The 27,198-nt window shown below is 39.7% G+C and overlaps 1 protein-coding gene across 1 annotated transcript; it reads right to left on the minus strand.

Annotated features, from left to right (window-relative positions):
• Positions 1 to 2,671: 2,671 nt before the first annotated feature.
• Positions 2,672 to 23,422, minus strand: TXNRD3 (thioredoxin reductase 3). The gene is made up of 16 exons (XM_014946819.1): positions 23,197 to 23,422; positions 16,088 to 16,148; positions 14,428 to 14,537; positions 14,126 to 14,239; positions 11,796 to 11,868; positions 10,790 to 10,909; positions 10,234 to 10,376; positions 8,604 to 8,719; positions 8,269 to 8,494; positions 7,930 to 8,022; positions 7,399 to 7,475; positions 6,367 to 6,523; positions 6,066 to 6,173; positions 5,057 to 5,152; positions 4,230 to 4,364; positions 2,672 to 3,936 (listed from the first exon to the last, which is right to left on the minus strand). Exons 1-16 carry the CDS (start codon positions 23,317 to 23,319, stop codon positions 3,874 to 3,876), a joined length of 1,815 nt encoding a protein of 604 aa, XP_014802305.1. The 5' UTR covers positions 23,320 to 23,422; the 3' UTR covers positions 2,672 to 3,873.
• Positions 23,423 to 27,198: the final 3,776 nt, after the last annotated feature.

Consider the following 27,198-nt stretch of genomic DNA (forward strand, 5'->3'; position numbering starts at 1 on the left):
AACTAGCTGATCATGTTACTCAAAACAAATTATAGTGCTCAAAATATAATTAAAATTCATGCCATGAGGAAAGTCATCTACTAATTTGATGATCAAGTGTTTTCCATGTTTACAAAACTATAATCATAACCACTCCTAGACCTGAAAAGGATACATTTCACCAATAAATTAAAAAACCACATGGCTTTGCTGTTTATCCACTGTCTCAAGAGCTACAGTCCAGATACAGAGTGCCCTCATTATCAGTGATATAGACACAACATTGAATCAGCTAAGAGCAGATTCAGTAAGCAACTGAGCATTTTCAACTACAGCCTATAAAAGGTTCCTGGTACTACAGTATGAATAGATATCAGGGTATTTATCACCACCTGCAGAATGTGGTGAACAATTATGACAACAGAAGTGTAAACACACCATTTTGCCTTCCGTGTCACTGTTGGAGCATCTGTACTACTCACACTCACTAACGATTTGGAGCAAATGAGTTTCAGGACAAGGCATCTGTTCCTTGTTAGCTGGAGGGAAGATTGTTTTAGAGCATTCTAAACCCAGCTAGACCTGCATTAGCTGAGCTTCCATCGAAGCAAGTTTGATAACGGAAGACAAACATAAGCAGATATTAATTTAAATGCTACTTATGTAGCTTAACAATCAAACACTCTTCCTGTAGTTTGTCTACTCTTGTCTTTCAAATAAACAAATACATAGAAAGTGCTAGTCCTTACTACCTGCAGTTACTTGGCTTATTGGGGATTATTTAATCAGCTTGTGTAAACCAATGTCTGTTTCTCACAGTTCTTTTATCAAACTAACAACTCAGCTGTTATACCTCATTGCAGTGCAATGTACATCATTCCTCATTAAGTTTCTTGTCAGAGGGCAGACGAGCAGAAACTGTAGAAATTGCAACGTAATGAAATTGGCAAAAGCTGTCTCAAAGCCTTTTCAGAACTACATCAGGAAATTCTCCCCACACATGGCCACTATACTGGGCCTGCAATTAAAATTTATTTTCAGTTTTATGCATTAGCCATTACTATTAGTTTCATGCATTTTCAGTTTTATGCATTACTAAGGTACAACAAGCCTGAAAGGTGCTGGGCAAAAGAGAGCTTTGAGAATAAGAGACAATATAGCCCCAATAGTTGGTACAACTAACAGCTTGAGCATTTAGGGTCACCTAACAGCTCGACTCCAAGTGTTATAATACATAAGAAAGGATACTTTAGAAACGACTGAAGCAGGAAGCCATTCTACTTATTTAACTCAGCCACAGACCAAACAAAAAAGATTGGAAAAACAATGTCAGACTGTACATTCAGGAGTATTGGCTGTAACAGGGTTTTACTTCTCAGATTCTTTTTTCTCCAACATCTACTGTCAAGCTTAAAATTTTGGTTTTTTAACTATGTCTTGTTGTCCTGGCACCTTTTACTTTACACATGAGCCTACTGAAACACAGGCAACATGTTAACTTCAAACACTACTCTTGCTATTAGCTACTTTTTGTGTATTTTAACTGGAGACTTTAAAGCTTAAAAGACTAACAGTGTAGAGTGCTCAGTGCCTGTGAAGTACCACTTAAAGAGTTGATAGCCCGGGCAAGTTTGACACAAGAAACATCTGCAATTAGTACACAGTTATAAATATGCAAGTGGTAATTACTAATCAATTAACCCAAACCTGCAAATCAAATCTGAATTTGAAATAAAACTCAATTAGCGCTTACGAATAGTAAACCCAGGAAGTTATCATTCATTGACTTGATTTGTTTCCTCCTTCACTTCCTTCACTTCCTCTGTAACATGCTACACAAGCTAAACTTTGCCATTAGCAGTCGGTTTCTCACCATATAAAGCCTTCAGAATGTTTTGTTTACTAAGTTTCATTTCAGCTGTTGAGATTGTGCAAAAGCCTGTAACATTAACTGCTACACTAGCTGTCCACCCTAATCTCCCCTGACTTTTAAAAACAGCTCAGATGAGTCTCTGGTTCATCCGCTTCAACTTTGAGATTAAGGTCACTCCTACACTCCTATTATTCCTACTTTACTTCAAAATATAACATCTGACCTAATAAGAGGCAAACTTTCAGGCACGCAACCTCCTGGCAGTGCCACTCGAAGTCACTGCTGCAGAAGCCATTGCAGGCAGGTGGCTCTATCCAGTATTTCTCTGAGACCCAAACAAGTAACTCGCCAGAGCTCTGCAGCAAAGCAACACTAGAAGCTCAGCAAGTGTCCCCACTGTCAAGTGAAAATATTTCGCACTACTACTAGGCAGGCACAGCAAAACCTCAAAGTCTCCAAGAGGTATTATATTTGAACACCTGTGAGATTTGTTGCTAACACTCTAGCTACATTCTACTGAGCATCTTCCAGCTACATTGCGCTACAACATCTGTATTTAGGATCTCCTGGAGAATACAGGAGTGGTATAAAATTGCATTCTCATTTTGAACAGAGAGAATTCTACATACTGAAATAGAATCATGTTAGATTTCTCAAGCAAGTCCCCAGATGTGGCAAGAAAACTTGTTTCTCCGTTTGAAAGATTACAGCATGCACAACTCTATGCGGGTTTTAGTATTGCGTGTGATAAACAATATAATTGAAGCACAACAAAATTCCAAGTGTGCAATAACATAAACCATGAGGTCAGACACCACAAAATGTTGCATGAGTTGTTTATTGAACTTCAAATTCCATGATACATCATAGATTAAATAGTTAAAAACTGTTTACTATGATACAATGTTCAGAGTAGTCTTTCAAAACATCTCTTCGGACAAAACTAAGAGCCAAATTCAAGCACAATTTCCCAGAGCAGAATGCTATGGGTGGAAGAAAGCGTCAGAGAACTGGCTGTACACAACACTACACAAATTATAATAGCACACCAAGTCATTGCTCTCCGCTGTGACACACGCTCCAAAGAAATTCTATACAATGCTTATTACTATCACGGGCTGGCACCTATTCTCACACCCTGCTCCTCTCAGACTTCACTACTCCACGTAGGAGCACAGACTTACAGTGCTGGGTTGTGTGCTGTTTCACACTGCAGAGCTGAAACCAGACTTGAGACTATTAGCACTAAATATAGTCATAAACAGCAAGAGCAAATTGACAAGGTCTTGCACTTATGCTCTTCAACCCTGACACAAAAGATGCTTGCAACTGAAATTATTATCTTAGAGACAGGATATCACCCGAGGTCAATCAACTATGAATGTGAACAACATTGTCGTCTTAGATTACTTTAAAGTTTTAGATCGGTTGAGGTGGGAAACTAGTGCTTGAACAGCACTACTCAACATTGCATCCTATTTGTGCCATCCTGCCTCAACTGATTACACGATTAAGTAAAACAAAATGCATCAAAAAAGGTAAATCAGTCAACTGTAAACTGTTGGCAAGAATCATTCAGTCATACATTTGTCTTCTATCTCAGGCATTTGTACAAGACACTGGAGCCTAGAAGCATTAGCTTTAATTTGTGCAACTTAAGAATTTCCTTCAGGAGGAGTTCAGTCATCTGACTGGACAAAGAGATCTCCCAGCCTTGCATGGTAGCCATCAGTCGTAGCTCACCTCACAATAAGGTTCCGAGCTAGAACGTCAAAAAAGCACAGTAGTGCTGATTCCAAGCAAAGTCAGGATTTAGAGTTCAAGGTTTCCCTGCTGTATTACTGTTTCCATTTGCAACACTATTTACTGAGGAAGCCTCACAAAGACACCAGTCCCAGCTGCAGGATGTACAGTGGTACTGATGCAAAGGCTTATTTCGCTGCAAAGCTGTTGGATGTAGTAGGGCTTCCACAGAACCAAGTGTGCACAACATGAAAACATGTAAAACAGCAGTCTTAACCTCAGCAGCCCCTTTGACTGATGTCTTGTCCTGAGGCTTTTGTAATATCCATCGTAGTGAACACCTGGAAGACAACAAAAGAACAGCTCTGTATCATCATCCACATGGCTATTAGTCTCATCCTGTAAAGTAACAATACTTGATTCTTTGGACTCTTACAATGGAAAACAAGGTGCAGTGCACAATTAACACCTTTCCTATCACATAGGTTAGAAGTGGTTAGAAGTTCTAACCATGTTATGGTTAGAAGTTAAGCAACTACTAAATAAATCTCATAATACAATGTAGCATTCTTTCCTTGCATCTAGGTAACCAAAAGCAGGTTTTAAATCAAGTTGTACCCTCGCCTTTCCTTACCTCTGCACAAGTTGGATGGATACCAATTGTTTCATCAAGTAATTCTTTGGTGATACCACATTTTATTGCGGCAGCAAAACCTTGGGTAACTTCACCAGCATTAGGTCCGAGAACATGAAATCCTACCACACGATTCTTTAAGACAGGTGAGAACAAAACAAGAGTTAATACCTCTGTACTCTGGAAATGAGTAAGTTTACTTCCTCTTAGCTTAAAAGCCACGCTATTTCATCATATCATTCCTTCTCTCCAAAGTAATTTTAAACACCAAAAATCTTCCTTTGTTCATCTGTTCTCTCAAGTGGCTTCGGGGGAAAACACTGGACAGCATCTGCACTTATTTTTTGCAACAGCAAGAACCTTCTGATCACTAAAAATTCCCATTTCTCATCATTGAGTTTTCTAGGACCAAACACACGTATTCCAAATTTCTACTAAACTCCGCACTTTCCAAAAGGCAAAACCAACAAGGTCCAGAAACCTAAAGCAAGACATCAGATCGTACAGATACTCAAAACCCACTTGGAGGAAAAATCGTGCCGAATTTCTTCACAAGTCTATCCTTAATATAGGAATTCAGGATGAGGTTTCAAAATGTATAAAGCTACCATTTGCTCAAACAGCTGTTACACTAAAAAAACTCCACCCAAACAAAACAATCAGCTTTCTCCAAACTGATCAGACCTCTTAAAACAAATACTTATGTTAAAAGAATGGGTACAGCTGGCCTCAGACAGGCAAAATAAAAAAGATAATAGTCTTTTGGCTAGTCTAAAAAGACATTTCCAAGAATACAGACAGCGTACCCATTCCAGCTTGCTACTTACGTTGTCATGTTTACTGCAGATAATCTTTGCATAACAAGTATTGTTATCTCTGCCTGGTACTGTCCATTCAAGGGGCCAGAACAAACTGTGATAAACCTGGGAGGATGACAAGAAAAAGAGCATTAGAAATTGATGAATTAATTCAGTCAGACATAAATCTAATTTTTAATGTTTTTACAAATAGGTAGTTTCACACTTTACTCACTAGATTTTCATATCATATACTAGTGAAGCTGGTGATTTTTGTTCCCCCCCGGCCCAAAGAGTCCATCTCTAAAAGTCAGTAGAGGAAGACTTGACTCAAAACCACATGCCTCTGATTTAAATACTTGATTAAAACAGCAACAACTATAAGACATAGCATTTTAAGATTGTACTTTCAGAAAGAAGTGCTTTAGTCATACAAAAATGCCTAGTTACTATAATATTATACCTATTTGGCAAGACAGTAACAGCAGAAGCTAAATAATGCCAAGCGTATTTGAAAGATTTAAGGAGTTAAACACAAAGCATGCTAACAGCTTTAATGAAATTCTTCAGAGAGGTGCAGAAGCCAGAAATTACCACAGAACAGGGAAGTTATGCCCGATACTCCTACTGCCATAAGAAAAGGTTAGGAAGAAATTAATTCCCAATTCAAGTACAGTGAATAAGCAGAGAATAGACAGTTCTTCCCAAGAGTTTGGTATACTTCAGCAATAAGTCTTATCCAGGACAAAACAAAAAGTACCCCACACCTACAGTTTTGCAATCTGAGTTTGGCCTCCTGAAGTCAAATTCTTCTTGGCAGCATGCAAATAGCTACACACAATTCTTAACATTATCAACTCCAGTCCTGGATTTCCGGGAATCTAATACCTTGTTAGGTGGATGACAACACTTCTACAATCAAAGACCTACCTAGCTAACCTTCTAACAGTGTTCTAACACTATGCCTTGAGTGTAAAACAGCAAGGCCCAAGAAAAACATTCTCAAGCTACAAATTTAACAAATCTTGAGTGCTCTTACCTCCAAATTTTGCTTTCCGTATACTTCTATGGCTCTTTCTTCTGCTAACCCACAGCAGCCATACTCTAAAGGAGTAAACACTGTCGTTGGTACATTGATATAGTCACACTAAAAATAAAAAACAAAATTTATATTTAGATTATGCAAGTTCTATACAGTATACAAACAGAAAAAGTTGTAATAGCACTTTTTTTTCTTACAAAACACTTGCAGTGCCCACAATCAAGTGGATGAATCAACTTGTGTTATTGCAATTCTCAGGCAAAATGCATAGAAATAAGTTGTATTTTTATAGCTTTACCTTTATGGAACTACCACCATAAAGCCTGCGGGCTAGCAGTTTCCCTGCTTGAATAGCAACTGGAGTAAGTTCAAGCTTTCCATCCAATATATCTCCAATAGCGTAAACATAAGGCACATTGGTTTGTTCTTCATCATTTACAGGTACTTTCCCATTTCTGTAAAACAAACGGGAAAGACAACAGAGTACAGAATCATAACCTTCCTCAGAGCTCAGGAAATTACAAGGGAGAAGTTCTACTAGAAAGATGTTATTCTAACTACTGAACACATTTTATTAAATAAGCTTATGCCTTTTTTACTTTGACTGCAAACTCTTCAGAGCCGAGACCTCCAATTTTGACACATGGCTGAAGTCAGGATTCAGTGAGCCAGTTTTGACCTGAGCAACAGCGTGTTCAATGATAAGGAAGTTACTCAGACATCTTTGGACTTACGATCTTTTACTTGATTATTATACAGCTTGCAATGTACACTTTCCCCTATGGGGAAAAAGAGCTGCAGTATCACTCACATGTTTAAGTAAGTTGGCTTAATATGCTGTTAGCTGCTGCAACCTGATCTTAATTTTTCTTTCTGCTGAACAACATAATCCTGCCTCTTATTTTGCATGAGTTTTGCACTGACAGCAGGCAGAAACAAGAAAAAAAGCTATGCAGGAAGCAAGTAGTTTGCTGCCTCTTTAAACCCCTAGATAAACTTGCCACATGAGCTTGTTAAATCATTTAATTTAACAGAATATTAAACTGTAGTTTCTAAGTAAATATATTAAATCATTCCTTAAGCACAGTGGTCAACAAGTAGGTATTAACTCATTCAGAATAGTTCTTTTATGAAATACGCATTAAAGAAATGAAGTTAACAGACAACAGTACTCAAATCCAGGAGAGAAAAGGTTTAAAGGTTCACAAAACTGCCAGGTATAAGAGGATTTTAAAAAAAAAGCACCAGTGTCATTAGGTATTGTTAAAGAAGTAAAAAAAAAAAATAAATCATCACATTCAGTGGTTTAAGGGAGTTGAGCAATACTCACTTCTCGTTGATGTTGACACCAATTGTCTCTAAACCAATATTTCTGGTACATGCATCACGACCAATGGCTATCAAAACCTAAAAAAACCAAAATTAATTACAATAATTTTATGCAAGAGAGGTGTAATCAATACAAGACTTCCTTTTGGTCTTGTTTTGGAAGAAACCGAAGCATATGATTGACGTGACTTTTCCAAAGTTTTTTAAAAAGCCACCAACAGTTCAGGCTTATCCATGTGCAACTTCAGAGGTGCAACAAACAGTAAAACGTTAATATCACAACAAAAATAGAAGCAACAATACTGTTCATATGAACTAAGTTCCAGGCACATACAGTTTCACCCATTCTGATTACGGGGCTCAGTTGAAAATGAATATTGAGTTTTCATATATTTTCTTCTGCCAATAATTTATGTGAACAATTTTTCAAGAAATATTTCCTTTTACTTTTTTTCCTGAACAACTTATAAAGTATTTTAATACATTTTCACGTGCTGCTATACTCGGTTATTTCAAATCCAGAAATGCTTACAGTGTTATATTCTTCTTCAAAGATTTCTTGTCCCTCAGTAGACTTTGCTGTCACTTTCAGTCTTCCAGGCATGCCTTCTTCCAGCTGTTCAACCTGTAGAAATATTTGCAAGCTTAGAACGACCTTAAGCAGCAGAGCTTGCTCACATTGTCACTTCAAACCTTGACTATTGTATCATTCAGCAGTACAGAGTCAAAGCCTTCCCAGACAGCATGTGCATTTGCATTCTACATGTGCTGTTTAACGTACCTTTGCATGGAGAGAAGAAATCTAAAGGTTCTACACGTGCTGTTTAATGTACCTTTGCATGGAGAGAAGAAATCTAAAGAAAGCACTTGCCTGAACAGGTACAAACTTCCTGATGAACTTTACGCCGTGTGTTTCCATGTGAGCACCTATTTTTTCTGCCATTTCTTGGTCAAAGCCCCGAAGGAGTATGGAACGCACCATCACTGTGACATCCAGACCCAGACCAGCAAGAAATCCTGCACACTCCAGAGCCACATAGGAAGCACCCACAACTAGAGTTTTGCCAGGGCAGTAAGGCAGGGAGAAGAGGTCATCGCTAAAAAGAAAAGAAGTACAAGTTAAAGGGTACTTTCAACACAAGCTTGTTTGTCTTTGTAAACACTGGAGGAGACAAAAATTCAGTCTATTTTACCTTTTCATCTCACCTTGTAATACAGAATTCTTTATCTCCAGGGATACCCAGATATCTAGGCCTTTCTCCTGTTGCCAGGACATAAGTCTCTGCTGTGTGATAGGTCACTTGTCCTTTCCTATTAGTTGCCTGTGTACATAGAAATAGTTAAGGAAGTTTTTACTATAAGAATAGGTTTTAAGATTAAAAAAATAAGTAATCCTCTCTTTAAATATTGTGGATTTGTTTAAGAACCAAGAACACGCAGTTTCAGTCAAGAACTAACGCATTTAGAGAAGTCATGCAAGTCACTGACAAATAACAGGTTTAAATCACAAACTATCAGGCTTTTCCCATATTAGTTAGAACATTTAAAACATTTACTCTTTGAATCTTGCCCATTTCAACTATTCATTTGGATTTAATTGTTTGTAACAACGTTACTTTCAAGTTATAAAAAAGCTACAACAAATTAAGCCCCTCCCACCTCTCACTTCCCATAGAAGGCCAACACAATGCTACTGATGCACTAACATCAATTAGTTCTAAGGCCGCCAATGTAGAAATTTAAAAAAAAAAAAAAGTATCTAGTTAGATGATTTCAGAGGGCCTAGGACCCAATCTTAAATAAACTCAAACTAATATGACCTTTAGAGGCCCTTGGTCTTGGGAAATTTTATCTTCCCAATGCATCTTTCTTGAAAGCTGACATTTAATCTTGCTCTTTAGTTATTTTCCAATACACATGATGGAAACTTCCTCCCTTTGAATCATCAGGTAATTCAAGTTGGAAGGGATCTCAGGAGGTCACCTAGTCCAGACATGATGGAAACTTCCTCCCTATTGAATCATCAGGTAATTCAGGTTGGAAGGGATCTCAGGAGGTCACCTAGTCCAACTTCCTGCTGAAAGTCTTTTTGTTCTACTTCATTCATAGACTAAGGACACTTCAGTAGATGACCTGCATACCTGTACACTAGAACAGTTGGTAGACAAGGTAAGTTGAGCATACTACTATCTTTTCGGTGCTAGTCTCTTGGTTTGAAAAACACGTAGCTCAGCTTTCATAAACTCATACTGAAAACAATTACACCCACTGAACCTAACAGTTGTCTTCAATATGCACTTCTTCTAAGTTAACCTTGCTACAATATGATCACTAACAGCAAGATTGCCAACACGTGTTTGGTCTTGCAAAACTGACAGTTTAATTCTTATGCTGATACAGCATAAGGTTCCAGCAGCGCTGTTACACAAGTGCTTAATCGAATTTAATTTCAATAGGTTTTATGCTTTAGTGTGATGATTTTCCAAGTTGTAAAATCTTACAGCTAAAGCTTTTTTTTCCCCCCCCTTTTCCCCCTCCTCACTCAGGCTGCTGACCTCAGTCATGAAGTTAGCAACTGAGACCACTTCATTTGTGAAAGGCCTAAGTTTACACATATTCACATCACTCTTACGTAACAGTTACTAGGTTTGCAGACACTGTGGCATGTACCAAAGTACAACAATAATTTGAATCAATAAGTTACTTCACAAATGAGGTTTTAACTTCAATTGACTTGGCAATGTAAAGATGAAGCCTTTTCCTTGTTGGATTTTAAAAGGCAGTTTTAGAAAAAAAGTTTTCTCTCCCAACTAGATGTTTTAAATACAGTACATACCTTAATTTTGTGTGGTTCAACGAATTCTGCATAAGAATTGAGGTATGTCACAGTCTTCTCTCTTAAGGACACTCGATAGCCCCAGTTTAAAGAACCAATGTAGTTTTGAATTGCTTCTACCATGACCCCCCAGTTGTGTTTAACTGAAACAAGATATTAATTTTATATTTAAATAAATCAAAGTGCAATGAACCATTAAAGAAAAACTTAAATTTTATTCATTGTACACCATGCTAAGAAAACATAATCATCATCAGTAATGAGGATACATATTAAAGTCTTGTTTCACTATGCTAATATTTATCTGACTTGTTACCATCTGAAATAAACCCATTCTAGAAGTTTTTTTATTTAATTCAGATAATATAGGGAACAAAACACAATCAGTTTTTAATCCTAAAGGTTTCTATGACTCAAGGAGGAAGATGCCTTCTGATTCACCTAAGAAAGCTACTGAATTCTGCCTCTAGATTGCTAACTCTAAAGTACAAGAACAATCTTAAGCTCAGAGACTCACTGCACATTGTTTTGGTCTGTCCTCTGTGTTCTCACTAACCTTGTTCTTCATACTGCCACCCGTATTTCCTTGAGTCTTGGAGTGCCTGACCCAGAAGTGCTGCTTGATGCATTAGCTTCTTAGGAATGCAACCTACATTTACACATGTGCCACCAAGTCCTAAGATGGAAAGAACCACGTTATTACCTGCTTGAACAGAATATGCATCTTTTCCTATCACATATATAACCTCCCATGTATCAGTCGGTGATGTCTGCTATAGTCACATAAGTAACATGAAATTTCTGTTGTAAGAGACATTTTAAAATACAATGAACACACTAAACTCACAAGCTTGTATTCCATTTAAGAGGTTACTTCACTCACTGAATGAAGACGACTACAGAGTGTTATCTTAAACATAGACCCAGGATACCTGCCCCAGAGGGCTACAGATTTTAGTTAGATTGGCAAGTAAGCAAGGCAAAAAGCCCGGAGTTCCTAGAGTTTAGTATCACCCATTATGTGGAATGTGATATATGGATTTGTTTGAAATCTCAGCTATGAAAAGACATTCATACCTCAACTCAATAAAATTTGACCAATGAAGTTTCTTACTCATTCTCAACTGCCAATAGCATTAATAAGGTCAGAGAGCAGCTGCCTTTAATTACGTAAAGGTGAGGCATGTTTAGCCATATAGTCACACTGTTCTAAAGGTAGCCTAGATCAGTTGTCCACAAAATAGAACTACATGAACTAAAAGGCAAAAAAAACCCCACAAGCATGAGAATGTGAACATACAGACACACTATCTGGACACGATCTGAAAGTGAACAGATCTAGAACACGGACATTTGATATAGAACTGAGAGTTAGCAACGCATAAAACAAAAAACTGTCCAGAAAAGCAGGCATGCCAGGAAAACTATTCCTTTGTTATTTGTGTTCCAGAACTATAGGAATTCAGCCACAGCTTCTAAGAATACAAATCCATAATATCTAATGACTCGGTGTGTATCACTGGCACTCACACATCATAAAATACAAGTTAACAGAAGCTTACCCCATGAGGTTCCAAGAGGCGTTGGAACAACATAATCTAATACCATTACTTTCTTTCCCAAGACAGCAGCTTCCTATAAAAGATGGAGAGACAAGTCAGCACTACTGAACCCTTGCCTAACCAAGAAAGACTGTGCTCATTTATGGTCACGATATACTCCGTACTAATAGAAAGCTCCTTTGCTAGTTAGCCTCATTATCATATACGGCTCTTCTACCTCCTTCACTAGATAAAAATTGAAAACCCTCAAAAACTATTATTTTCTTCCAAATTTTGAATGGATGCTTATGTTGAATGCTGCACCCATATCATCCCACACTGTCAAAAGCCATGATCTGAAGAGGGTATGAGATGGGCACCATGAGGACACAAGCAGTGAAACCAGTTTCTGAAGAGGGTATGAGATGGGCTTATCAGCCTATGATCCTCTTCTACCTCACCCAAGGAAATATTGATGCTGTCAGCTCTCCTTTTCTCTCATGAGGGCAGGACTGACTTGGCATTTTCATGAATGACAAAACAAAAAACATCACATGATGTTAATAAACTGGAGACAGTTCAATGGAGGACCATCAAGATGTTCTGGGGGCTGGAGCACATGCCTTGCGAGAAGAGTGAGGGAACTTGACACATTCAGCCAGGAGAAAAGGTAGATTTGGAAGGGACCAAACAGCAACTTTCCATTACCTATGAGGAGGTCATGAACATGACTGCACCAAGTTTTTCACACTGTTGAGTTGTGGAGGGACAAAAGATAATGGCCGTAAGATGAAACAAGAGAGTTTCAGACTGGATACAAGGAACTTTCACACCATGAGGACACAAGCAGTGAAACCAGTTTCCCAGAAATGTTCTGCCATCTTCACCCCTGGTTATTTTCAAGGCCCAAATGGATGTGATTCTGCATAATCTTGTTCGATCTCACAGTTCATCCTGCTTGGAGCAGGAACTTTGACTAGACATCATCCTAATGTCAATTCCAACCTGAATAATCCTAGGATATTCTGTCCAAGGAATTACCAGGCACTTTATTGAATCTATCCATTGTTTGATCTCTGAAAGGCTTGGATCAAACCTTTAGGTGCCTCAAATCCTTTTAAGGACTACTGTACAACTACTGCAATCCTGGGGCAAACAAGGTTTAGCCAGCTATTTTGTATTCTGTGAATGCCTGACATCTCCCACTATGAACAATTTGGTAATTATCACCAAGTTTATAACTGATATCCCAGAAGGCACTGTGAAGAAAAATCTGGAGAATGCTAAAAGAGTGTATTATAACAATTGAAGAATTCAATGTCACCTTCTTCTGCCTGCATTTATTTTTCTAGTGAAAGTTGCACCCTTAATTGTCTTCTGCAACTGTCACCAAGGCTGTCAAGAATAACATCACTTTGCCCAAACCATAAGCTGATGGTTAGGACACCTGGCTGAGAGATGGGAAGTGTGTATTCAAATCCCTCAAGTAGAAGAGAAAACTGAATCCTACAGCACTCTAAACATCAGCTGTGTAAGAGGTACATATTCTCTTTTACTATTTCTGAAAAAAAACAGCTAGAAAGAACTGAAGAAAAATCTGGAGAATGCTAAAAGTGCCCAACTGGCCAATTGAAGAATTCAATGTCACCTTCTTCTGCCTGCATTTATTTTTCTAGTGAAAGTTGCACCCTTAATTGTCTTCCGCAACTGTCACCAAGGCTGTCAAGAATAACATCACTTTGCCCAAACCATAAGCTGATGGTTAGGACACCTGGCTGAGAGATGGGAAGTGTGTATTCAAATCCCTCAAGTAGAAGAGAAAACTGAATCCTACAGCACTCTAAACATCAGCTGTGTAAGAGGTACATATTCTCTTTTACTATTTCTGAAAAAAAACAGCTAGAAAGAGAACTAAAGTGCGAACCTGTCCCTTGAGAGAAGAGCTGAAAGCACTTCATTTTAGATGACTGGTGATCCCAAATCCTGAACAGTCTGAAGTACTTCAAGAGTCACCTTTAACTTTTCCAGATGACTTTTCGGAAGTGTTAAAGTGCCTGTGTACTACACATGAAGTGGAGATATTTGAAAAACTTTTGGTTCCACTCTCAGCCAGAAACCTAAAACCTATTATTAGGATTGAGACTTGAATAGGCATTGGCTAGAAACTGGTCCACACAGACCATGATATCCTGAGTGACCACATAACTAGACCACTACTGATTCATTAATTAACAAGTTGAACAGTAATAATCATCAAAATATAGACTGTTTTATGCTATTATGATTAATAGACTAACTTTTGAAGACATTTTGTACACAACCTGCTCTTTAATGTAATTTTCTCGCCATACCTTGGAACATGCAAGTCCACCTGAGCCACCACCAATAACAATTAGGTCATACTCATAGGCTTCTGTAACTTTGCTATCCCCAAGAAGTTTCTGCAGGGATCCATCTTGATAAGCCTGGATGGAAAACAAAAATTATAAGAAATCAACAACACATATTTCTGAGTAAACAAAAACTGAATGACATTGCTTTCTCTGACCTAGATCACTCAGTGTAATATGTCACACAAAATTTAATTACAATCAAGCAGCAATTTCACTCAATAGTCCTGTCTATTTCCAGATGATTTTTAAAGAAAAATTACCTGGTAAGTTGAGTCACAGCCACCTATGTGAGTTCCGTTCACAAATACATTAGGCACTGTCCTCTGATTAGTTAGCTCTGCTAACACTTGCTGAATACTGGGGCCATCAGCTAAGAATAAAAGAAACAGGTACATTATAGAACAATTTTCAAGAAGGGAGCTTTTAAAACAACCCGAAGTATTAAAGGTTTGGACTACAATATACTATAGACCTGCCAAGAAAACAACTCTAATATAAACATCACATTTGTAGATTTCCTGAACTTAAGCAAGTCTTCAGAAACTACTTCTCAAAAGAGCATGCTTAAAATACTAAGGATAAATTGGTGCTTCAAGCCATAGTTCTCCAGCACAGAGTAAAATAATAGACTTTAGTGCCTGTATTTCATGGATTCCAATCAGTCTCTTGCTGACAGCATTACACGCAGTATTACACAAAAATTCCTTTCCAGGTATCACAGGAGATCATACAGACAGCTTTTCTTTCATGAGAATGTCTGGTATTGGAGTATGTGCTGTGTTAGTGCATATAGTTTTGCCCAACAGCTTTGTATTATGAGAATATAGGGATAGGAAAAAAGAACATGCTCCTCTACTTACTCTAAAGCTACCTTCATATTTCTACTCACCATATTGTCTCAAACCTTCCAGTTTTAAGATTGTTATTGCTTGATCTGACCTGTCATCTGAATCATCAGCACCTACACACAGGCTCAAGTTGGATCTCTCAGCAGTAAATGTGGATATGAGAATTTCCAGTAATCCCTTTGACTAAAATATTTTTACTCCAAGTCATCAGAGCAATTGCAAGGGAAATACATTATTAATTATTATTAATCATTCCAGAAAAAAATGACTGTGTATTGTACTTCAGATATCCTGGGCTATAATTAGCTCACAGCACCACAACTTTAATTAAAAGTATAAATAAGTAAGAAGAGATGCTCTGGAACAATAAATAAATACATTTTTCCCAAACACTCTTACACACAAACACTTCAAAAAAGTATTAGCACTTTAAAAAAACATATTGGGAAGCACGTCTTGTACAGAATATAATTGATAATACACATTCAACGGCCTACCAATAATTTCATTCAGACTTTACTGTTAGAAACTACTTGTTCTTAGAACTACATTAAAAACTACATGCATTACGGACATACATGCAAAACGTGCTACATGTATTAAAATTAAAGCAGCTTTGACTTTAAAAAAAAACAAACAAACACACTAACAAACTAGCAACAGCCAAGGAAGGAATTTACCCTTCCTTCCAATGACTCAGCAACTTTCCCTGTGAAGGTCACCCATATAACAAGTCAAACATTAACAATTCACCTAAAGCCACAAAAGAACCTAAGTAGGAGTGAAATATCATGGGCTTTTTCACAAAAGATAGAGCTCCTCGGAGAGAAATCTGATCTCACATCCTGTATCACTTGATTTGTACAGGAATCAAAGCCTTCAGTTATAATAAAAACACATCCTGTATTAAAGTCTACACTGAAGCTTAATTGATTTTGTCTCTGAATATATTAAGATTTACTTTGTTTTATATATTCTCCAATTAGTTCAAGACAACTTAGAGAGGCATGCACAGTCATCCCTTTTTAGTTACAATAAGCACCATGTGATAGGTTTTCTTTCTTATACTTACGAGTTACATCAAGTTCCAAAGCATAGTACTCCACATGCATAGAGCGGAAGAGTTCTTTCACCTACAACAGAAACAGACACAATGCAGTGCAAAGCTTTCACAAGGTCTGATACACAACTCAGGGTAAAACTTGGTTGTTGGACACACACAGCTAACATTTAAGTCTCAGTCGTTATGCTTTGAGGGTGTAGCTCTACATGCCTTTGGTAAAGTTTGGCATTACTTCTATGTCTTGCATGTTCCTCACTTAAAGCCAGGCTATTTAACAGCATCCATATTAAGCATTCCACATCACAGCCATCTTCCAATACAAATTTCATTACCTGAAGAAAAAGTTTCTATATACCATTTGCTTAGCTGCAGACTTATCCATCCCTGTGAGATACCAAAAGCCATGAGACTAACTGCCATATGGAAAAACATCAAGAAGAGAGACAAAGTAGCAGCCAGATTCTTGAGAGTACTAAGGGAAAAAAGAAAAAAAGGGAATAGAGTATAATATGCAAAGCAAAATACTGTCAAGTAAATGCAAAAAAAAAAGTGTATTATAAGAAGCTGCAAAAAGAGTAGTACTCTCCAGTGTACTCAGCACTGGCACTAGGACAGCTCGTGCCTCCCAGCACTGCCTTTGTTTTGGTTGCTGTACTTCAGAAAAGTTTTAGAACAAGCAGAGCACAATTACCGTAAGGAGTCAGTGCATTGGGTTTAACAAAGAAAACATGGGGAAAGAAATAACCGTGTTTAAGTGAATAATGGACTACCTCAAGGAAGAAGAGAAGTGGTGATGGATGGAATAAGAAGTAAAGGTCTTGAACTGCATTGAACAATTGAGATTGGACTTGAGGAAAAGCTTTTCCTAATAACAACACATGGAACACCTCGCCTACATAGATGATAATCTTTATCAGTAAATGGCCTCAAAGTACATTTCAAAAGTGTTTGAACTATCACTTCTCCTACCCTGAGCCAGGGCACAAGGCTAGACAATCTCCTGAATTTTTTTTTTTCCCAGCTCTTATTTCTGGTTTGCTGTTTAACAACATCTGCCTCAGCCTCCAGAATCAGGCAGGAGTGGTTCCAACTTGTTTGCCATTGTTTTACTACACTAGTCTTATCTTGCTTGTGAATTATCATGAGATTTAATACCAGAATGTAACAGTTACATTTTTTAACGTTTTAAATTGCTATTCTTCTCCATTAAGTAGGAGAAGCAATCTAAAGATGCTTGGTCATTAAAAGGCTGCTTTTCTGCTGTACTGCCATGAATAAACCCAGATACAGTATCACTGGAACATGTCCTAGAAACATTGTTCATGCATCCAGAAGCCAGCAATAAATTAAAAAGGGAGAGGAGGAAGGAGACAAAAAAAAAAAAAAAAAAAAAAATACAAGCCTAGGCTTAAAAAGAAAAAAAAAAAAATCACACTCTGAATGACTTAGTGGAGATTCTCCACAGCCTGGACAGAGTTTTGGGTGTGTCTTCTAATTTCAGTTCTGGCTGGACAGAGTGCACAATTACCAAATTCAAATCAGGTAGCATTTTAGAACTGAGATTTTTTTTATAGCAACACCTAGTTGAAAAACTGGCAGTATTGATATTGTGAACTGTCCTTCCAATTGGACGACAACATACCTCACTGCACAGGAGGTAGTCTTACATCTGTCAGTATTTACTCCTTTGAAATACAATTTGGAAACTTAGTCATGCAAATAGATATTGTAAGGCAATGGGTAAAATATCTGCTTTTAATCATAACTGTCTTGATGTGAAAACAGCTCTAGCAAAAAGCCCTAAATGTCTGTGTGATGGATCCCCTTGCCAGCATGGAGTCTGAACAATGAAGCACGCTAAGTTCCTGCCAATTCAGAAGAAATCTTTTACAACCAGCTTTGTGACGAACCTCAAATTTATTGACAGCATTTCATGAAGAGTAAGTTGAGTCACATCTAATAAGCTTACAGATGTCAAACACATGATGAATAAAACGTTTTTATTGTTGCTGTTACTGTGCCAAAAGCCAAGTATTCCAGTGCTTTCTACTGGAGTTTCATCTTTATGCAGAAAAACAAAGCTTTTGTAATCTGTACCAACTACATGGTCTGTTTCTTATCACATCACAGAATACCAGGTTGGAAGGGATCTCAAGGATCATCTGATCCAACATTTCTCAGCAAAAGCACAGTCTAGATGAGATGGCCCAGCACCCTGTCCAGCTGAATCTTAAAAGTGTCCAAAAACAGGGAATCCACCACTTCCCTCAGGGGATTATTCCAATGGCTGAGTGTTCTCGTGAAAAATTTTCCTTGTGTCCAATCGCAACCTCCCCAGGAGTAACTTGTACCGATTACCCCTGTCTTTTCCATGTGACTCCTTCTAAAAAGGGAGTTTCCATCTTCTTTGCGGCCACCCTTTAAATACTGGAACACAGTGATAAAGTTTCCTCTAAGCCTTTTTTTCCCCAAGGTTGAGCAAACCCAACTCTCTCAGCCTTTCCTCCCACTGTGTGTATATACATAATATACAAAAATAAGTTCTGTTTGTATAACTGATTACATTAGTTCTATTATTATAGAATTATTTAAGTTGTGAGGGACCTTTGGAGATCATCTCATCCACCCACCTGCTCAAAGCAGGGCCAAATATTGCTCCATCACAAGGATTAAGTTGCTCCAGCACTGTCCATTCCAGTTCTGAATTTCTACAAGTATGGAGATACCATAACCTCTCTGGGCTGTTCCAATGTCTGACCATTCTCACAGCAAAGAATTTCTTTTTTATCTCACTAGGGTATCTCTTGTTACAATCTGTATTTATTGGTCCTTATCCTTTTACTCTGCAATCCTGAGAAGAGTCTGGTTGTCTTCCCACTCGGTAGCTGAAGGCAAAACTAAAATCCCTCCTTAGCCTTTGCAAGGTTAAACCAACTGAGCTCCTTCTTCACACATCCTGTGCTCCAGTCCTCTAGCCATCTAGGTGGCCTTAAAAACTTTTGCACTAAACTCACCTTTACCTTCCAGGCTTGCTTACTGGAATGACTATGGCTATGGACTGAATGAAAGGGAAATGACAGTGGCACTGTTCCAGGTTTCCCAGCTCTGCAACTGCTGTTACAAAGGGCCAAGCTGAATGCCATGAAAGATCTAAAAACAAAGTTTAAAGGGATTGCTACTATGAAGTGGTAAGCTAAGAACCTAGAGGGAAGTCACAGCTACTTGGCTACTGTTTTAGTTTGCAGCAAAGCAGCAGAGTAAAAGGCAAGTTTTCATTAGTGCTCTTTTAAAAAAATAAATAATAAATGCTAAAACATTGCAACAGCAGCTGGCAGGGGGGATGACAGAACATAGAACATTAGTAGAACAAGAAACGATTACACTCAAGAAAGGATAGATTTAAGACAATGTATTTAGGCAACTTTTATTCTTGACTGAATATATGCAGTAGAGGGTAAAAAAAAAAAAATCAGACAAATGTCAGCATCCTAATTAGAAGTAGCACTTTTACTTATGAATAGATCATACTTGTGTTGTGCTAATGAAACAGGAAGAAAGAAAAGTAACAACTATATGATCAGTGTTACAAAATCTTCAATAGAGGCAAGAGATAATAGATTGTTTCAGTTTGGAAAAGAAAATGATTAGGAGGAGTAGAAAGATAACATACACTAATCATGAGTAATATCTAGATAAGGCGAACAGGAAATGATTTCTCAGAAATACTCATTGGAGCAAACAGCAGCAATTGCATTTCCCAGAAAACAGTTTTGAAATGAAAAGTAGATTTCCATACAATACATAAACCGGAGAACTTACTGCCACCTGACATTGTAAAAGCCAAAGTTAAAATGAAATCCAAAGAGCTGTTAGACCAACTAATTAAAGAAAGATCCACTGAAAACTTTTAACTCAATACAACTAATACAGACTCAGGTCAAGAAATTCTGAGCCACAAAGCACTGGGCAATGGCCTCACTTACCTACTAGACCCTTCCAGTTTTCACAAATAGAGAGAGAGACTAGAAAAATTTCCAGATATTACTAAACAGTATGTAAGTTTCTCTGGAACTGAGAATTTGGTCTAACACTTCAAAAACTCTTCCTGAAGATGCTTTCTGTCACTAGAGTAGCTAAGCAGGTTTGAAATAAGCTTTCTACAGTAAAGTTAAGTAATAATGGTATGTCTTAAGTCTGCTGTTTCACATATAAGCTAACACTCTATAATAGTTACAACTGAATTGACCAGAAACCCCTATGGATACAGAACTTAATCAGTAATAGCACAACCTACAGATAAAATAACTGGTAACTTCTATGCGCCCCAGTTGTTGCTCTTAAAATAGTTTCAACATATCACAGTGTTCAGACTCGGCAATTTTTCATGCTAAAGAACTATGTTTTCTTTATGTATGTCTATCTTAATATTAATCTTTTCAGGGTGGTAAGATATTAAAGAACAGTCAAGTTCAGTTATGACAAGGAAGCCATTCGAACACCACCCCCTCTCCACTAGTGCCTTGCTAAAGCAATTGAAAAATAAATTGCATTTGCAGAAAAAGAACTGCACAATTGCCTACTCATGCTACTAGCTAAACTGAACAGAATCAACTACTTAATTCATTTAGAGAATTTATTTGCAGTGCTTTTCTAAAGGAAAGCACAACCTTAATTTTCTTCCAGCATGGCTACATCCATTTGAAATAAAGAATTCTTCCCATCCCTCAAATCAGGTCCTTCTAGAGTATGAGTGTTCTCTGCACTAGTGCTAAACGTCATCAGTTTTTCAATTAATTCTACCAAAAGCACATTGCTAACAACCATCCACAGTAAAAGTCAGACACTATTCATATCCATCTGTCTTTAAAAACTCAAAACTATGTGATTACAGGCTAACTACCCAAGCTGTAACTACACTTTCAAATTATATCCACTTCATTAATTCTACAGACTAGATCAGCTAGCAAGAATGCTGGACTATCCATTGTTCTCCCACTCCTTCCACTATTTTTTAAGTCTTCGGTGGAAGGGATTGTTAATACAATGTTGCAGATACTTCTGTTTTATTACTTGATGTCTCATGTGCGGCTTCCTTCTCTCGTAAGTTGTCTTCCTCTAATTATCCCTTTGCAGCATATGCCTCTCTACATGTTTAGTTCATCATATTACCTTTCTCTTCTGTTCTAAACAGGAAAGCAAACCTGCCTGCTATAGCAACCGCCTCTTCCTCCCAGCCCCTTCCAGTTTATCACCTGTTCCTTCACAAAGATTCATTGAGGGTCTTTCAACCCTCCCTCCTAGGAAGGACAATCAGAGAGGGTCCTCCTACCCCCTATATTCACTCTTTCCTTCTCAAGACAATAAAGAGAACATTCCTTGGACCTGATTGTTTCCTTAAAGCAAGTAATCCTGCCTAATGGAGAAACCCTGAACAAATGCAGGAAAGACCATTAAACTAGACTTTAATTACCGGACTATAGTCAAATCTATTTTTCATTTAAGTTCCTTTTACTAGTATAGGCCCACTGCAATACCAGCAACAGATGAAGCAAAAGGTTGCAAAGCTTAGAAAGCTACTAAGCCCTTCTATGATCTCAAAAATGCTGGACTGAGTGCCATATATATCAACACTTGATCACTCATGATCACTGAAAGCACACAGAGCAACAGAGACAGGCACAAGTATTTCTCAATGGACAGCACTGAAATTCTCAAAAAAAAAGGATTTCTCCTCAACAGAAGATACCATTTTTGTCAACTGGACTAGACTTGAGCAAGACTCTCACCCTATCGTTACTTCATTTGCTAAAACTTCAATTGGTTAAGTTTATAAGTAAGCAAATTTTAGAAGTATTTGAGCTGCCTACTATGCTACACTATCTTTCTGCCAAAACGTTACTAGAGAAAAGGTGTTGGTTTTGCCTACCCTGTCATACACAGAAGCTTCATTTCACAAAACCTCAATTAAGTAGCAAGTGAAAGATGCTATATTAATGTAAGTTTTCTACAACAGGGTGACAATATCTCCTCCCTCACAAGGGCTGCTGGAACTAAACCTAGCCTACACATGGGAGTGTAGCTTCTGAGTGTTTTCCCAACTGTCAATTTCACTGAAGAACAACAGGACTCAATCTCACAGTTCCAATTGTTTTTCCACCATGGCCACATCAAATACAATATCATGAGGTTTAACTGACACTTCGTAACATGCTCTTTGTAAACATCCAAGAATCACACTGCCTACAAACATCCAGATTCTATATGGGCTATGACTACAGTGTGTTGGTATCATAAAATTCTAATGAAGATCCTGTTTTTCTTTAATGACTCTGTCTCACTAGTTACAGGTGCCCTGTGATATTGACGCATACCCAGGGCTAGAAAATTTTTTACTAAACTTCACAATTAATCAATAGTGTTTGTTGGTTGTTTTTTTTAAACACACCAAGGCCAGCATTTAAAACTTACACCCTTGCTATAGGTAAACCTCCTACTTCAAGTTTCAAAGCCAGCAAAAAACTTAGCTTCCTTTCTAAGGATACAATTTTGTACAACTTGAACATGAACGTGGTGCTCAAATTTTCAGTAAGAAAGCAGCACAATCTGCACCCTGACCTTCAAGTAACAGGTAGAAAAACTGCTTAGCTGAGGAAACGCCATGTGGGACTTCCCACGCGTTCATCTTCCCCTTCACTCGCATGGCAAAGGGAAAAACCTGCTAAGGGACGCCCCTCTGGATCTTTTCTTTGCTTCAAGCTTGGTAAGGGGGTTTCCAAGGGGTGGCACCTGGTGCTTAACTGAAGCGGGATGGACACTGCAATACTCCCGCACTGTCTAAACCCCGAGGGTGCCGTCACAAGGAGCACCACCATCCCCACAGTGTTCGCTTTCCAACCCGCTTCCCCCGCCCGGGGCGGGCCGCCAGCCCCGCGAGCCGGGAGCCCTCAGGGGATGCCTCTGGCCTCACAAGCGGGCCGCGCCAGGCCTCCCTCCTCCCCGCCCGCCGGCAAAGAGCGGGAAGCGGCTCCGAGAGGCCCCACTCCGGGGGCTGCCGGGCCGCGGGGAGGGAGGGAGGGCGGGCGGGCGGAGGCCGCCGAGGCTGAATCCCGCCGACTCACCTTATTGCAGTAAGGGCAGTAGCTCTTGCTGAAGATCATGACGCGGTGGGAGGCGATGAGGGTCCGGACGCGGAGCTTGAGGCCGTCCCAGTCCGGGAGCTGGGTCTGGCCCGGCGGCGGCATGGCTGCGCTGGGCTGAGGCGGGATGCGACCGACCGGCACGCGCCCGACTCACCCGACGGCGGCGGCGCGCGCCCGACGCCCTGACTGACCCTCAGCCTTCCCCCCGCCCCTTCCGGAGCGGGCAGCCGGACCGACCTATCCGCGGGGAGGGGGAGGAGAACATATCAAAGAGCTCTTCCCGCCCCTTCTTTCAGCCACACTCACTGTGACTCATCGTAAAGCAATAAAACGCACTTTGGCATCACTTGTAGTAGAGTCGCTATTTACCAAAAAGTGATGTATAGAGGGATAAAGTTGCGGTGTTTTTAAGGCACCCTTCCCCTCCGAGAGGCGGTGTGGAACAACCCAAGAGGCGGGAGGGGAGAGGGCGCATGCGCTGTGGGCGCTGCGCTGACCAGGCGACAGCGGGGCCGCGGGGCCTTTGCTGGGGACGGGGGTGTCGCCGTCTCTCCTGCAGCCGCCTGTGGGTCCCGCGGTGCCTCCAGAGGCCGGGGAGGGCAAATGGTTGCGGCGGGGAGCGACTGTGAAGGGACGGATGGGAGCTGGGGCTGGCCCAGGGGTCTCTGGCCTTCCTCCCGGCCACCCCTCACCGGCCGTTCGGCCCCGTGATGGCGGCCATAGCCCCGTGACGCGGCGTGGAACAAATAGCCGCAGCGGGGGCCGGGGGCGCCGGTTTTGTGCCCCTGGGTGCCTTATATGATAAAGCAAAGTCTTGGGGGGTGAAGCTGCCTTCTACAGGGGAGAGCAAGTTCCCCCATGTGCTTTCACCTGCTGCTCAGGTGGCCTGTGCGCGGGATGGAGAACAGGGGTACAGGTGGAGCTTCTGTAATAAAATTAATTACTGCTTGAGAACACGTTAGCCAAGACAGCATTAAAAAAAGCTCCCTTATGCATTACAGGGTTAAAGGAGTAGGATGCTGAAGGATCTGATACTGCTTATTGTTACACACGTCTGGTTAGATTGATTACTCTCTTCCTAAGAATTGTAAATGTCAGTACTGAAAGGTGGAAGGGGACATTGTCCTGGCCTGAACAGTGGAAAGGGCTGACAGTTTTCCTCCTGCTCTGTGCCCTGATACAGGCTTTTTCCACTGCTTCCAGGATACTAATGTGATGGTCCTTTCCTCTCTAGAGCTGAGCAGTTGTCTTCCTACTTCTTTCTCCAGTATTCAATCCTCTCCTTTTCTCTCAGCCATCTGACTGCTTTGGTGGTTTTTTGGCTGGGGAACGGCAGGCTGCGTGCCGATGTCCCAAGAACTTGGTCATCTCCCTGCAGGGCAAGCCAATGTTTACCAATTGCAGCAACAGCTTTCTGTAAACAATCATAAGGGGTTGCCCTGGTTTAACATCTAAGAACTTCACTAATGTTACAAAGTCAAACCCTGCAAGCTTCTGAGTGGCAGGAATTATTGTCCGTAGCTGAGGAAAGCACAGAGACAGAACAATTTAGGAAGGTTCACTAGGAAGTTTGCAGCAAAGCAGGTAATAAAGTCCAGTGCTCCCTCCCACGCCTGCCACAGACCAGCCCTACTGCTATTTACTGATGCTAAAAATAATCACATATAAAGCTGTAATGCCACCGATGATGAAAATGGGCCTGATGGGAGACAACTGAATTAACTTGCTTAATTCCTTTTTGATCACATGTGTCTGTGGTGTTCACTGCCCAGTGAAAAATGCATATATTACATTTATTTCAGTGTTGGCGATGAAAGAGTTCTAGACTAAGTGTTCCTTCAATCCCCACAGAGAAAACCACATCTAAGTTTTACAGCCTCTTATTTCCATATCAGCACGTAGGAAGGCAGATACGGTACTTGCAGCTACTAAGGTTTGACATAACACACCGGGGCCAGAACTATCCACTGTACTTTGTTCGTAGTCCAGCCAAAACTGCTTGTTTGGTTCCTAGCTTTGGCTAATTGTTCTCCCTCCTCAGGCTCCTTTTACCTGATGAGAAACTTCATTACCCTTATTATTCTTACAGCAATTAATATTACAAGCTCAAGGGTTTGTGTGACTGTCTGAAGGCTGGTGGGTTTTCATATTGAACTTGGTATCCATCAGCTCCAGAAAGGTCAGAGAATGTAATAAATATTCAAAATAGCTTTTTTCTGTTGAAACGCTCCACACTTATGGCAATGTGCCAAATCCCATGAGGAATAAATGTCCAAAGCAAATTTTGTCACTTGAGGTTTTTTTTTTCCCCTGCTCACTCTGCTGTTCATTATTATTACCACTCTTACCTTAGATAGAGCAAGAATGAGGTAATGGTTTTAAACTAAAGGAGAGTAGATTCAGACTAGATATAAAGAAGAACTTTTTTACAATGAGGGTGGTGAGTCACTGGAACAGGTTGCCCAGACAGGTGGTAGATGCCTCATCCCTGGAAACATTCAAGGTCAGGTTGGACGGGGCTCTGAGAAACCTGATCTAGTTAGAGATGTTCCTGATTATTGCAGGGGGGGTGGTGGACTAGATGGCCTTTAAAAGTCCTTTCCAACCCAAACCATTCTATGATTCTATGTAGAATGGATAAGGGGGATGATGTCAACTCAGAACACAAATGGGCGGTCTGGAAGAACTCTAATGGCAGTATCTTGTTTAGCTTTACTTTTCTCAAAGCTGGAATGGAGGAGAGAACAGGGAGGTAAGGTTTTGCCATGTTGGCAGTTGCTGTTGGTGGTTGAGAGGAAAGGAAAGGATTGAACTCCAGAGAAAGAAGAGGGAAGACAACTGCTCAGTTCTAGAGAAGAAGGGACCACCACATAGGTATCCTGCCTGTGCACCTCAATAGAGCTTATAGTAGCTCTGATTATTGTTAACAGTATTGGCCCTGAATCTGTCTTCCGTTCTGTGGGTTTTTTTCTTCCTTAGAATAACAGATCATGTTCAGCTCTCAAGATCTTACTTATCAGCTGTATTTGGGGGTAGACCTAAGGGTTGACTAGAGCTCTTTGAGCAGCCATTCCTCTCACTAGGATACTATGTCAAAATGTTTGAAACAGCAGAAGCATTGTAAACATTTCTGAATGAAGTGGTTTGCAATAAGAGATTCTGAGGAAGGGGCAAGTGGCTTGTGGAAAGAACCAGCAAACTGTTTTAAATATAGGATTGTGAAAGTCTTGTTTAATAAAGGTTTTAGCATGCTTGAACTGTGGCTCCCTGCAGGCCACTCAGCAGCTATACAAAGAGCTTATAGGATGATAGTAAGCTTCTCCACCTTCCACATGAAAGGCCTTGGTCTACTTTCTCTAATATAAACAGAGTAAAATCAACTGGGCTTATTAAGACACTCTTCTCCTATGCATTACTCACCTAAGTCTGAGGATTAGTAAAAAACAAAACACATAAAGTAGTTCTTAATGATGTAGCATAATGTGCTATGGGAAGGCATTGAGGTAGAAACTGGTAGGGGAGGTTTATGAATAGAATAGAATAGAATAGAATAGAATAGAATAGAATATGTATCATTTCCACAGCTCTTGCACAGAACTGGAGAGGTCTTATCACAATAGATGTCTGATCCCATATTTAAAAATGTAAAGTTACACACCATTCTGAAAAACATGGAGTAAGACAGTCTCTGCCATAAAAAAGGCTCCAAAAGACAAATTCACACAGACAGCAGATGTTGTAAACATTTCTAAATGAAGTTGTTTGCAAGAAGAAGGAGCAAATGACTGGTAGAAACGAACCAGGGAACAGTTCTGAACATAGCCATGTAAAAGTCTTTAACCATCTTTTAATCTAAAATCTAATTTGTGTGTCACTTGGGCTCACCCCCGCTCCTCAGGTGTGTTCCAATTGCTGTGAGCCATGAAGCTGCCGAAGGGAGTCAATTTAACAGTGACGAATAGCCAGAGAGTTCCCTCCCAG

The sequence above is a fragment of the Calidris pugnax genome, unplaced genomic scaffold (genome assembly GCF_001431845.1).
Source record: "Calidris pugnax isolate Ruff unplaced genomic scaffold, ASM143184v1 scaffold81, whole genome shotgun sequence".
NCBI lineage: Eukaryota > Metazoa > Chordata > Aves > Charadriiformes > Scolopacidae > Calidris > Calidris pugnax.